The sequence below is a fragment of the Chanos chanos genome, chromosome 4 (assembly GCF_902362185.1).
Source record: "Chanos chanos chromosome 4, fChaCha1.1, whole genome shotgun sequence".
In the NCBI taxonomy this organism is placed as follows: Eukaryota; Metazoa; Chordata; class Actinopteri; order Gonorynchiformes; family Chanidae; genus Chanos; species Chanos chanos.
The window spans coordinates 2,764,500-2,779,499 of NC_044498.1; the positions used below are offsets into that span (position 1 = coordinate 2,764,500).

The 15,000-nt window shown below is 47.1% G+C and overlaps 1 protein-coding gene across 8 annotated transcripts in view; it reads right to left on the bottom strand.

Annotated features, from left to right (window-relative positions):
• afdna (afadin, adherens junction formation factor a) overlaps positions 1–15,000 on the bottom strand; it is a 99,612-nt gene that overhangs the window by 52,592 nt on the left and 32,020 nt on the right. For 5 of the 8 annotated variants that reach the window (XM_030771342.1, XM_030771346.1, XM_030771343.1 and 2 more), the window contains exons 2-6: positions 7,002–7,197; positions 6,092–6,204; positions 4,616–4,776; positions 2,648–2,808; positions 547–704 (exon numbers count right to left, since the gene is read on the bottom strand). In XM_030771342.1, coding sequence (XP_030627202.1) covers positions 547–704; positions 2,648–2,808; positions 4,616–4,776; positions 6,092–6,204; positions 7,002–7,197 — 789 coding nt within the window. The remainder of the gene's footprint in view (positions 1–546; positions 705–2,647; positions 2,809–4,615; positions 4,777–6,091; positions 6,205–7,001; positions 7,198–15,000) is intronic. The other 3 variants (XM_030771341.1, XM_030771347.1, XM_030771345.1) reach the window with 1 other exon arrangement.

The window sequence follows — 15,000 nt, forward strand, 5'->3', positions numbered from 1 at the left end:
CCCCGCAAAGTCCCCAAAAAGCCCCATGAAATATGGAGGATTTGTCCAGGGCATGGCACAGGGAGCCAGTAACCGTGGAAACGTCCAATCAGCTTTAGTGAAACACACACACAGAGACACACACACACACATCTGTACGCAAACAAACTCCAGCTATGGCACACTGCTGACAGATGCAGACAAAGGAGAGTCAGCAGATGTTTAAAGCCTATTCATTCTAGTACTGGGATCATTGCATTACTTTCAGAAAATGTAATTAAAGGAAACACTGCACAAAAACTACAACTTTAATGCACAGTGTTTACAGACTTCTCAGTCGGTCTGACAACTCAACACACAGGTTCTGTAAAGCAGCAAACCTACATAACATTAAACTGGGGCGGGCCGGGGGACGGGTGAGGGGTGGAGGGGTGTGTTAAACTCTCTTTGCTCTGTAAGATGACCAGCTTCCTTCACTCTGTGTGTAGTTGTTTATTCCTAGGCGTATGGCAGAATTAATGCAGCGAAACCCGGCAGGAGGCCCGGTTCCGTGGGCCAGGAGCTCACCCGGGCAATGCAGTACTCTCTGGGGTTCTCCTTCTCCAGCCCGTACTTCTCCAGAGCCTCAGCCACGGCAAAGTCCGCCGTGTCTGTGGTGGACAGCAGTATGGTCTTATAGGGGATGTTAGGCTTCAGACTGTCAGCATAAATCCTCAAAGTCCCCCCTGACACAGAGACAGGGAGAGAAGGAGAGAGAGAGAGAGAGAGAGAGAGAGAGAGAGAGAGACAGAGAGAGAGTGACAGGGGGAGAGAGAGACAGGGAGAGAGAGAGAGAGAGGGCACGAGGAAGAGAGGGAGAGAAGAGAGGAGGAAGACAGGGAGGCAGTAAAAATATAAAAATAAAACTGTTAAATGCCAGAGGCAACAGTCAAACAATCTCTACGCACATCTCACATCTACACACTCAAACCACAAACTCTCTCTAACACACACACACACACACACCCACCACAAATTCTCTCTCTAACACACACACACACCCCCACCACAAACTCTCTCTGTCACACACCAGCACACACCCCCACCACAAACTCTCTCTCTCATACATCAACACACACCCCCACCACAAACTCTCTCTCTCACACCAGCACACACCCCCACCACAAACTCTCTCCCTCACACACCAACACACACCCCCACCACAAACTCTCTCTCTCACACACCCCAACCACAAACTCTCTCTCTCACACACCAACACACACCCCCACCACACACTCTCTCTCACACACCAGCACACACCCCCACCACAAACTCTCTCTCTCACACACCAACACACACCCCCACCACAAACTCTCTCTCTCACACACCAACACACACCCCCACCACAAACTCTCTCTCTCACACACCAACACACACCCCAACCACAAACTCTCTCTCTAACACACAAACACATGCAAACATCACTCTCTCTCTCTTTTTCTCTCTCACATACACACAGACACACAGACGAAGAGACACGAAGACACACACACACACACACCTGTTATTAAGCTCAACCCCTTGACTGAGTAATAATCACAATGTCTGTTAAACTGGGAAAGAAAAAACCTCTGCACATTCTCTTCAGGCCCTCACACGCCCCAGTGCAGCCATAGCGCACACACACACACAGACACACACACACACACACACAGACACACACACAGACACACACACAGACACACAGACACACACACACACAGACACACATACACACACACACACAGACACACATACACACATACACACATACACACATACACACATACACACACACAGACACACAGACAGACACACAGACAGACACACACACACACGTGGGTGGTTAAGTTGCTCTCCCCAGTTCACACTGCACTGCGCTGGAAGAGGAGAATTTTTGATGAGTAACGTGGGGAGGGAGGGGATTTAACGTGTGTGTGTGTGTGTTCGTGTGTGTGTGCGTGTGTGTGTGTGTTCGTGTGTGTGTTCGTGTGTGTGTGTGTGCGTGTGTGTGCGTGTGTGTGTGCGTGCGTGTGTGCGCGCGTGGGAGCTGTAGGGTTTTGGTCAGACATAAACCCTGTCTGCAGCTTTAGGGTTTAACAGTGAGAATTACATAAACCTGGACCTGGCCTCATCTGGGTCTGGTCAGGACAAACACACCAACTCACAAAGCCTATTACAAGACCCTGCCTATATAAGCCACACACACATATGTGTACGTGTATAAGTGTGTGTGTGTGTGTGCTGACATTGTGAGTATGTATGTGCATCTATATATGTGAGGGAGTGTGTGTGTGTGTGTGTGGTGTGTGTGTGTGTGTGTGTGTGTGTGTGTGTGTGTGTGTGTGTGTGTGTAAATGTGTGGGTTAAATCACAGTCTGCCCGTGTATGTGCACTGCTGATCGAGCATATACTTGAAGTGATACAGAACACAGAATGGAAAACTAAACATAATACACACACACAGTCAAAGCAATCACCCACTCATCTATCATGTTTCCAAGGCAACCACTGATTTAATCAATACAGACAGACATTTATGAGGGGAGATCTACTTCAATGACCAAAGCTAAGGGTGTGTGTGTGTGTGTGTGTGTGTGTGTGCGCGCGTGCGTGCACGCGTGTGTGTTTGTGTGTGTGGGAGACTGACCGGAATCCGGCCTGCCGTCCCCGCTGCGGAACTCTTGCATCCTCTTCTCCAGTTTCTGCTGTCGTCTCCTCTTCATCACCACCTCTGGGTTAGAGATGGTCCGCGTGAAGCTCGTCTCCGGCATGTCCTTATACACCTCAGCCGCCAGTCTGGAGTTCTCTCTGTTACACAGAGGGACAGGGAGAGAGGGAGAGGGAGAGAGAATTACGGTGAGAGAGAGAGAGAGAGAGAGAGAGACAGGCAGACAGAAGATCTGACTACAGATGACCGCTTGAGTGAGGCTGTGGTGAAGTCATTTCCTTTTCACTTTAAACTCTGTGTGTTGCTCATACACCTCATGTATTAGTTACTGAAGCATTACTGTCCCATTTCCCCTACACACACACACACACACACACACATACACATACACACATACACACACACACACACACACACACATACATACACACACATACACACACATACACACACAGAGGGCAGAGCAGTTTCTCTCAGCCTTAACAATAGCTTCCATATTCTGTGGATTAATCTGTAACTGACCTAAAAAAGGAACCCAGCCATTCTACACTCTGAGGCTGTTAAAGAGTGCAGACCCAGCTGTGATTTAAATCTCTTATGATTTAGGCCGTGTGGGAATTCTCTAATAAGATCACTCCTGCAGCACAGACCATATGAAGTCATTGTGTAGCCTACATAAGGTCTATATGAAGTCATTGTGTAGTCTATATTAAGTCTATACGAAGTTGCTGTGCAGTCTACATAAATTCTATATGAAGTTGTTGTGCAGTCTACATAAAGTCTATAAGAAGTTGTTGTGTAGTCTATATGAAGCTGTTGTGTAGTCTGTATGAAGTCTGTATGAAGCTATTGTGTAGTCTGTATGAAGCTGTTGTGTAGTGTGTATGAAGTCTATTTGAAGCAGTTGTGTATTCTATATGAAGCTGTTGTGTAGTGTGTATGAAGTCTATATGAAGCTGCTGTGTAGTCTGTATGAAGCTGTTGTGTAGTCTGTATGAAGTCTATATGAAGCAGTTGTGTAGTCTATATGAAGCTGTTGTGTAGTCTATATGAAGTCTATATGAAGCTGCTGTGTAGTCTGTATGAAGCTGTTGTGCAGTGTGTATGAAGTCTATATGAAGCTGCTGTGTAGTCTATATGAAGCTGCTGTGTAGTCTGTATGAAGCTGCTGTGTAGTGTGTATGAAGCTGCTGTGTAGTGTGTATGAAGCTGCTGTGTAGTGTGTATGAAGTCTATATGAAGCTGCTGGTAGTCTGCATGAAGCTGTTGTGTAGTCTGTATGAAGCTGTTGTGTAGTCTGTATGAAGCTGTTGTGTAGTCTGTATGAAGCTGCTGTGTAGTCTGTATGAACTCTATATGAAGCTGCTGTGTAGTCTGTATGAAGCTGTTGTGTAGTCTGTATGAAGTCTATATGAAGCTGCTGTGTAGTCTGTATGAAGCTGCTGTGTAGTCTGTATGAAGCTGCTGTGTAGTCTGTATGAAGTCTATATGAAGCTGCTGTGTAGTCTGTATGAAGCTGTTGTGTAGTCTGTATGAAGATGTTGTGTAGTGTGTATGAAGTCTATATGAAGCTGCTGTGTAGTCTATATGAAGCTGTTGTGTAGTGTGTATGAAGCTGTTGTGTAGTGTGTATGAAGCTGGTGTGTACTCTATATTAAGTGTGTATGAAGCTGTTGTGTAGTGTGTATGAAGCTGTTGTGTACTCTATATTAAGTCTGTATGAAGCTGTTGTGTAGTGTGTATGAAGCTGTTGTGTAGTGTGTATGAAGCTGTTGTGTACTCTATATTAAGTCTGTATGAAGCTGTTGTGTAGTCTGGATGAAGCTGTTGTGTAGTCTGGATGAAGCTGCTGTGTAGTGTGTATGAAGCTGCTGTGTAGTCTGTATGAAGCTGTTGTGTAGTCTATATTAAGTCTGTATGAAGGTGAACAGAGCAGGCTGTCCTTACCCGTCTTCTCTGCTCAGGCCCTGATCATCTCCATCTGGGATGCGCCCAAACGCCTCTTTCTCTCGCTTCTTCTCTTTCTTCTTCTCTTTTTTGGACAGAGTCCTTTTGAAGTTCTGGATCACCCCCTCCTTCTCTTTCTCAGGCCCGTTGCTCTGTGTCTTCTACAGGAAGGAGAAAGAGAGAGAGAGAGAGAGAGAGGGGGGGGGGGGGGGGGAGAGAGAATGAGTGATGAAAGAGTGGAGATGCAGAGGCAGCTCACTAAGGCCAGAGGGCAGAGGGGTCTAGAGACACTTTACCAAGTTGAGCTGGACATAAGGTTGAGAGCCCATCTCAGCTGAAAATGTGTTCAAGGTAAAGATACAATGACCCTTCCTCAGGAAAAGGCATTAACCAGAATCACTGCAATGCAATGAATGCTTCCTCCTTCACAAGCCTTCCCCTGTCACAACAAGTTCTTACCAAACCCCAAAATTTCCTTAATTAAGATCCAAATTGATCTTATCTTAAGCGGAGTGAAATTCAGTAGAAAGAATAAAAATGTCAAAGCCTTAATGTCAGCCCCCCACAGAGAAGATTTTTATGTTTAAAAAAAAAAAAAAAACATACCATACTGTCCAAATACCCCTGCACTGCCGGGGTTCATCAGCCCTTTGGATGTTTAAGATGTGCAGTGATCTAATATTATCACTCTCTCTGAAATGCGCATGTGCACGCACACACACACGTGCACCCTTGTATGCACATACATGCACACACACACACACACACACACACACTCCCAGCGACACTCCCTCTCTGGTTTTAACGGTGCTTTAGGGAGTGATATCACACTGGCACAGTAAGTGGAGCAGACTGCTCCTGCAGGAGGACTGACAGGGAGTGAGTGAACAGTGTTACTGCTCCTGCTAACGGAGGAAATGAAGAGCCCACTGACGTCTGGCTCTCCCACTAGGAACACATGGGTGACAGACAGAACTCTTGCTTGCTAAGTGAGATAACAGTGTGTATTTGCGCGTGTGTGTGTGTGTGTGTGTGTGTGTGTGTGTGTAGGCATGAGTATGGTGGGAGCTTTTTACTGCTCCCTGGGTGCAGGCAGTAATTCTCCAGCAGGTCAAAACTCAGCCATCCGTCCAAACACACAAAGACGTACACACACACATACACAAGCCAGGCCTTTTACTTAGGCCTCTGGAGAGTGCAGCAGTGTGGGGATGTGTATGGTGATTTTAAGAAGGCACTTCAAACTACAAACTTCCACTCCCAAAGTCAGACAGTTAATCTTCAGCAACCCCAAGAATCCCCAGAAAACCCGAATCCCGCAATAAAGACAAAAACAAAAAAACCCAAAACATACTGCCCTCAGTAACATCACTTTAACCACAGAACACAAACTATTCAGCAGGAACTCATTGTGTCTTTAGAGAAGATTTCGGGTTCGCACACTGGAGCACGATATTGAAAGTCTGTGTCTCTGACCTTTGGGACGATGTCGTTCTCGTTCTTCAGGACGAAGCGACCCTCTCTGTCGTCTTTGTTCCAGTTCAGCTGCACCACCAGGGGCTTCTCGTCCAGGTCCAGCTTCCGTTCTTCTGCCGGAGAGGGGGAGCGCAAGAGTTAACCCTTCTCTGTGTGAGTGTCAGACACGCAGCTGGGATCCCTGTGTACTCTCTCACTCAGGTCATGGAATCTCTCGCCCTGCTCTGACTCTATAGCCTGGTCTAAAAACATCTCTGACTCTGAGGTATGGTCTAAGAACATCACAGATCCTTCTCAAGGCCTTAAATATTGCTGACTGGCTGAAGAATGTCTCTGATTGGCTAAGGAATGTAGACAGCTGTTTCTCAGGTAGACATCAGACTCTGCCCATGCAGTGAGTTCCAAAAAAATGACAGGATTCTAAAGCCTTGTGGATTAGACTTGACCTGCCCCTCTCTCATAGGATACATAAATCACACCAAACCAGTCATTCCCCCTTTATATGCCTGTGCCTATCCACATTCACTAAACAGTTAGACTACTTTAAATCAGATTCAAATCAAAACAAAAATCTGTCTGTCAATACACTGATAGGACAACAGGTCTGAAGTCCAGCACTGTCATTTATCCTACGCCTTTAACAGCTTTGCGTCCATAGTTACAATATGAACTCTCTATGAACTCAGAGCAGGTTTACACACCTCACGCTCCCTGGTTAACTTAGTCTTCCCCAGAGCGGACACAAACATTCCTGCAGGAATCAGCTGGCACTGTGTGGATGCATTAACACCTCAAACGTCCAAACAAATAATAATAATTTACAAAAAAAAAAAAAAAAAGATCTACTGAATCCTGCACAGTGACCGACTGAGTCCAGAGCGCAGCTGTGCCCGCGGCAGCCGGTACTCACCCCCGCTGACGTGGACCTCATAGAGGGAGTATTTGGGAGAGGAGAGCATCCTCATGTCGGGTCGGAACTTCTCGGCCAGCGTCTCGATGACGTCCTGCGTGGTGGCTGTGCTGGACACGCGGATGCATTTGGTGGCGAAGTTTCCCGCCACTCGGTCCTGGAAGTAGAAACGCATGACTCCATGGAACTCCAAGTCCTGGAGAGAGAGAGAGAGAGAGAGAGAGAGAAAGAAAAACAACAGAGAGATGAGTCAGAAATATCTTCCTTGCTTTTCTCCATTTTGCCCCCCCACCCCCTTTCTTTCCCCCTGCCCAACGTAGATCATCATCAGGCTGTTCTGTAATTCCCACCCACCCACATGGCAGACAACAGGCGTGGCCCTGAGTGGAGATGCTTTCCACCCAAGCACTCGGTGTGTTATTTAATGCTTTAGGATGAAACGCCATGTAAAAATAAATAAATAAATAAAAGTCACACGGTACTCTTTTTGATCAAATGTCTGAGTTGTCTGAGCCACATGCTCTGCTTGCACACACACACACACACACACACACACACACACACACACACATGCACACAGAGCGACTCCATTGTGCCTCCGTGCTGAGTTCACAACCTGCGGCTAGAGCTGATATTTGAGTATGGAAAGGGGGTCTTTTCTGGAACATGGAAAGTGGAGTGTGTCCCTGAGGCTCGAGTTCCTCAGTAAGCTCAAGCACCATGAGCACGAGGAGAAAGAGAGAGAGAGAGAGAGAGAGAGAGAGAGAAGTCAGTCTCTCTTTTGTCTCACCACAGTGACAGAGCAAAACCTCTCTCTTATTCCTTGAGTGAGGTGGGATGGTATCTATGCAATGTGAGCTTGAGCCTCCTGTTTAGGCCCGTGTCAGCTGTAATGACATACGCCACTACAACAATACAATCACGATTTATTTCGCCTAGTGTTTCCGGCCACGCCCGAACACATACGCCAGCTCACATGCCCCCAAGTGAGCGAGACAGACGGTCTTTGATACAGATCAGTTAGACGGGGCCTGCAGTTCTACCCGCTTGAACGAATGCAAAGTAGTCTTTCTGTATCAGTTCCACCCAATCGGCCCGCCCGGCGCATGCTTACAGGATACGGGGGAAACTTGTCTTTCCAACGAGAGGGAGGCTGTAACAGGTTCTTCCCACACCGAACCAGACGGATAAGTTCAGCACTTAACTCTGAAACCAGACGGATAAGTTCAGCACTTAACTCTGAAACTCCTGATAAAAAGGGAGAAGAAGGAGGGCTGAGTGGGTGTAACCACAAACACAGAGACAAATGACTAATATCGTGGCAACGAGAACAATGGGTGTTAGGCTGGTCAACGTGTGTTTCCTCAAAGCACAGAGAGCTGTTTCCTGCCTGTGCTGCAAGAGAGGGAAAGAGTGTGTGTGTGTGTGTGTGTGTGCGTGTGTGTGTGTGCGTGTGTCAGAGGGAGAGAGAGAGAGGGAAAAAGAAGTAAAAGAGACAGGACATTATATCCTGTTCTGAGGACTGATCTCTCTAACTGCTCAAACGAAGAGCACCCCCCCCACTGTTGAGGAGTTCAGATGCGATACACAACGGCGCTGATTCGTCCCAGCTGTAATCCACAGCGAGGGTTCGGATTTGGGTTTGTTTTTAATATGTCCACACAGACGCAGTCTCTCAGCACAGCCCTGCACCTGAAACGCATCTGAAGGATTCTCTCCCATATTAACAGAGGCGCAGCCTTGACCCTGAGGAGAGGGGTGGGGGTGAGAAGGCTGGCCCGGGGCCGGAGGGCGGGGGGAGGAATGTCTTACTCACAGGCAAGACTCCAGGCCTACAGCTATATCTGTGACTCTGAAACCCAGATCCCGCAAAGAAAGCGAGAAAGAATGTGAGAAGTCCAAGTGCAGCAACAATACTGAACACACACGCACGCACGCACGCACACACAGGCCGTGACTGAGGCCTGAACAGTACCCTCAGCTTCATAAATCAAGGGTGCTGCAACACAGCCTTTCATCTCTTGTTCATTTCAAATTCCAGAATTCCAGAGAACTTGAGTCCAGTGACTGCCCTGCCCCTCCCACCCTGCCCTCTCCTCCCCCTCTGGTTTCCACTGACAGTATCACCCTTACTCTGCTAGAGCTGAAATGCACTGCCCTTCATCCATGCAAAAAAACCCCCATGCAGACCCACTGAAGACCCCAGCAGACCCACTGAAGACCCCAGCAGACTCACTGAAGACCCCAGCAGACCCACTGAAGACCCCAGCAGACCCACTGAAGACCCCAGCACTCTGGAGCGGCACTCTGGCCGGACTGAGGGAAATTCAAATGAAAGCGAGGCGATGAGTGATCTGCTGGGTGAAGTCACGGTCCTCACCAGAGGTAACCACCACTGCAAAAGTTCCTGCAATGAGACTTCAGTTCCCGATTCTCGTAAAGTTCAGCCACGCCCACTACTTTGAATGCAAGGTTCAGCTTTGATTGGCTGCTACGTTCCACTTCTGGGATGAAGCATCAACTCATGCTTAGAGTAACTCATCCCATTACTGACACAAAAGGAGTCTCACAATAACTCATCCCATTACTGACACAAGGGGAGTTTAAGTCTATTGGACATGCAGTGATGCAAGCCTGCCAGCAGGGGGCGACATGACGTGTTGTGAGACATGAGCTAAGCACTGAGAGAGAGAGTGATGGGGATAGAGGCTTGTTTGTGACATCATGGCATTACGTGTGGCGTGAACAGTCAAGATCGGGGCTATGCTGGGCGCCCACATTGCTCGAAGGAGGTCACAATATGTGCCTTTGTTCCAAAACCGATAAAAAGTAATAAAAAAGGAATGTTTGGTAGATAAAAAAAAAAAAAGCTATTTTATCTTTCCAGTCATTCATACAGACATTACATGCAGTAGCGTTTACTAACATCAGGATTAGCAAAGACATGTCTACGTCTGTAGGGAATCAGACGTACTGGCGCAAAGCCCGTCAGCTAATCCTGTGTGCTAGGTAAAGTTCCCTCCAGCCCGAACGACTGGTCTTCCATTCACTCTTCTGTAGGGAGTTGTAAGTAAACACTACATCTGTCTAGAACGCTGTTTAATGGGTTTATATAGAGCAGGAAAAATGTGTGGTCATGCAATAAAACAAACATGCGATGAATTCACATCGGGGAAAAATGCGAGAACAGCACAGTCATTTGACTTGGGAGACGCGGTTAACCACCACCCTGGTCGAGAATAGATTCACACACACACACACACACACACGCCTCCAAACACCATGCAGATTCCTACAGTTTGACAGGAGTGATGAATTCTCGTCAGTTCACCTTTCCCTTCTCAAACCCAGCCCTAACTGGGACCGGGCGAATCGATACCTCCAGCAATGCCTCGGAGGCCACAATTAACATATCCCTCCGTCCACCAACGCTCCCAGTTCACCCCCCCCCGCCCCCCCCCCAGCCTGTGACCTTGTCAGCAGAAATGGAGGGGTAGGAGAAAGTGGAGTCTGAACACGTACCAATTAACATGTAGTTAAGACGTCTCCTGGCAACGCCTCTGATTACACCCAGTTTTTACTTTCTCTCTGATTAGCATGCTAACCATGTGTCACGGGCCACCCACGTGCAGCGCGCAATGTGATTAGCATGCTGCTGATTGTAGCTGAACGAAAAGTAAAATGCTAATCAGTGACGACTTGTTAGTGAGGTTACCATTCGTGACATGCGACTCTGCGACTAGTAGATTGGCGACAAGTGCCAACATGCCAGCAGCGCTCTGAGCTTGTCGAGCCGGTCACAAACGTTTGGGTGGTGTGGCTAAGCTAACGCAGCTAAAGCTAGCCCTGTCAAAGCAAGCCGTGGTATTTTATGCTGGAGAGGCTAAGAGCACATTAGCCCGATACTAGGGGGCAAAGGGCCTCTCTCAGAATGAAGGTAAGGCAACAACTCTATCCTTGTCCAACAGCTCAGGGCCATAGACTACCGCCTCTTTCTCTCGACGTGACACAGAACTCAACTGTAAAGATGCAAAGTGTGCGCCCACTTGACAGGGGAGTGCAAACAAGGGATGGGCCGAAGCAAGTTATCATCATCATCATCAGAACGAGGACAGTCTAACGCAGGGGTCTCAAACTCCGGTCCTGGAGGGCCGGGGTCCTGCTGATTTTTGTTTTCACCTCTTAGTTACCTGTTGATTTTCACCTTGAAAACAGATGTGGACACTCTTCAGCCAATCAGAGATTCTATTTAGTTGATCTACAAGAAAAAACAGCAGGACCCCAGCCCTCCAGGACCGGAGTTTGAGACCCCTGGTCTAACGGAACATCAGTAGGCCACAGGCGACTCAGTGTCAAGAGAGCAAAAGACACATGACGAAGATACGTCAACAAACTTTCAAATATTTGCCATGGGATGTCTTTCGCTTACTCTGGTGCAAAAAGAAAAGGGTAAGATTAGAGTTGTTCAGTGATGACTAAGCATGCTGGCATCCATGAAAAAAAAAAAAAAAATAGAAATATAGAAACAGCAGAGAGTATAGAAGCTGTCATACTGGAAGAGCAGAGGAGTTTCTCTCCGTGAGCCTGTGGCATTTCCGCGGTGTTTTCCTAATCAGATGTGAGCTAGGAGCAGAGGGCAGGCCTTTACAATCATAATTACTCCTGAGTTTACATAAAGTCTGACCAGGGACTCAGGCTCTGTCAACATGCGCTCTTACGCTTTCTAAACATACACCACTTTAAAAAAAAGCCAGAGAGAGACACTGAACGAGAGAGAGAGAGAGAGAAACTGCAATGCGGGAGCACTGGAATGTCCTTCCGTAACCTCCAGACCTCAGACTCTCAGCTTTAGGAATCATATGGTACAACAGTGGAGAGGAAGCATTTACATCAGCTCTCTAATCCCCGGGCAAGGCAAAGACAGCAGCAGAATCTCCTCATTGCTAAAAAGAAAAAGAAAAAAAAAAATCCATACTATTTCACTTTGCACGACATCTCCTCTTCAGTGGCAGAACACTGTCCTAACATCTGCCTAACTTTGAAATGTTATGGGGCTTTGAGGAAAAATAGCAAAGAAACCAAGGCAAAAAGAACCCACGAAGGCATGGAAACATCATCACATTAAACTCTCCTTTACAACAGAACAGAAGACCATGGAGAACCTGAAGAACATTCCGTGTGATATTAAAATGGGCAGCGTGACCCACGGAACACGCCGGTTCTGGCCCTTCCCCCGGTGAGACCCCGTGTGATGATGAAGGAGCCGACAGGAACCTGGGAATGTGATTATGTTCTCTGTGTCTACATATCTTTTCAGCACAGCTCAGTATCACAGGCCCATAATACACAGATTAGCCTTAGTGTGTAACTGCCCTCCCTGTATTATAACACTAATTTTCACTCCTCTAAAATCACTAGGTCCCCGCAAACTCATCACACACCACTTTCCCTTTTTGGCAACAGTTCTGCACCACTTCAACGATGTCTCATTTAAAAACCTCAACCGGATTTTGTGTGTCGCGGTACGATTTCGCCCCGAGCCACTGACTCAGTTCTAAGCGGGGGTTTTGTAAGGACGACTCACAGGCTGAAGATGTGCCTGTTACACAAACGGGAGAGCGGCAGTGAGGCCATCTGAAGGTCATGCAAAACATATGACATCATCACTATGGGACCAGCAGGCACGACTGCAGTAAGGGCATGAGTAACAGAGCTTCAAAACTTCAGATGACACCCCCCCCCCCCCCCCGCCCCGCCTCCATCACGGCTCTGACTGTGTTTAGAGGATTCTCACTGGGGCCAGAGGTCAGGTCTTAGGGAGCAGGTCTTTCCTTCTCAAAGGGAAAGCACAACTCTCACTCGTTAGTTTTAAACAGCTTTAAGGAATACTACGACATGACTGATCTCTCAAAAACCAAGCAGTCAAAAATGAGCACATTAATGAGAGAGTTAACATTTAAAAGAACAATTCAGATTCTCTTTTTTAAGTCTTTTATATTTGGAGTATCAAATTGGATAGTAAAACCAAGTTACAAAATCACAAGCATTAAAAGTTTAAAACGGGCCCCCCCCCAAAAAAAAGAAAAAAAAGAAAAAGAAAGACGATACAGTTTGCATAAATAAAAATTCAAGGAGTGAACGAACGCCTCAAAACCGACGCATTTCATTAACGCGGCCGCGTCCGGCGTGAGCGAAAAGGCGCACACGAAGGCAAACGTAGCTAAGTGTAGGCAGAGACCTGGAAGACACAGCTGCTACTGGAGCACCAGCAGCATCTGCTCCGGCCAACATCAAACCAGCAGCGGCACGCTCTCAGCGGAGGACTTAATGGAAAGAGACACAGCGCAGGGAGCTGGCAGGGCAGGCAGAGAGAGAGAGAGAGGTACTATTCATAGCCCGCGTATAAAAGATGACGAGTGGATACACAGAGAACAGGAGAACAGGAGGAGAGGGGCCCTGTTTTGAGAGTCCTGGGCATGCCAGTCCAAACCAATGAGGCCAACAGGAAACTTCAAATGGGATTTTTTTTTTTTTTTATTATTATTTATTTACATGTGTTCTCTTCCTGCTTCTGTGGATCTGTTCGTGCCAGCTCACTATTATTTTATGCAACTCAAGTCTTCGGAAGGAATGTAGATCGACGTTCGAGTTTCAGCAAACCTGCATTTCAGCAGTCTGGGTTTGGTCCTTTTCACCTATTCACCTATTCAGTAGCAGAGGTGAGGAGGACCAATTCGGCTCAAAGCTTGGGGACGAGAGCCAAAACACTGCACGTATTCAGTGTTGTAGGTGGGCGTGGCTGGGTTTTGTGGTCACAGTTATCAACACTAAACCACATGCCATGCCACGATACGCAATCCCTCACACCTAAAGAAGATTTTGAGTTACATAACTACACAAACAACATTTTGTCACTGGTGGAATTGTTTGTTGCATGTTGGTGAGCAGCTGAACAAACAGGAGTGTGTAAGCTCTCACATCTGCAGTTTACTAAATTACAGCACCTCTGTGTTAACAAGCCAAAGGTCCATTTTCCATTCCAAGTTTCTTCCAATATACAGCAGTAGACAGCTTTACAATAGTTATATACGCACAACAACAAGAAAACACCACATTAAACACTTCCAAAATGAAGATGTGCATTTGGCAGATGGTGTTTATGGGCTGCGTGATCCAGAGACATCTCATAGTGAAAGTGTGCAGGTTTGGAGACAGCCAGTGTTCAGCAGGGCTAGCCAGTCCATCCATAACGGAGGCTGTATGTGTGAGTTTAAGTTGAACTGTTTGTCAAGTTCGTTGGCAGGACAAAGACACTGATAGAAACAGACACACGAGGGGGAGCGGGATATAAAAAAAAAAAAAAAAAAAGTCTCCCTCAAACGGATGCTTAAAATAGCTGAGACAGCCTGGCATCTGTATCCCAGGCCTGTTGGCAGCTGTCAGGCTAAACCAGTAACCTGCTGGGAAGATGCTCCTCAAAGCCCAGGAAAACAACACTTTTTTTTTTTTTTTTACCCAGAATGCTCAGAGCTGGTGTTGACAACACCTTCACCCCTTTACTCAGACCTGCTTTGGACTAACACCCCCGGGCTCTGGGTGCTGTATAAATATAACACTAAGCAGAAACAGTGTAAATGACACAAAGACAGGTCTCGTGTCTCGGAGAGAAAAACCAGAAAAGCAAATGTCTCTTACTGAGAATGAAGTCAGTGAATACTGGAGGCCTATTCAGGGACTGGACTGGAGACTTTTAGGTACTGACTGGTTTGGCTCTTTGTGCCCTGTGCTGAGTGGTGATGCAGTGTGAAGAGAAGTAAAGGCTTTGTGGTGAGTCACGTTATGTGGTAATGGAGTCGAGAGACACTAGTCAGTGTTGGGTCGAAGTGTGAGGGCTGGCCTTTATCCTATCTCAGCACACACACACACACACACACACACACACACACACAGAGCCATGGTCTCATGCATCCATTGTGCTCAACAGTGTGTACAGTCAGAG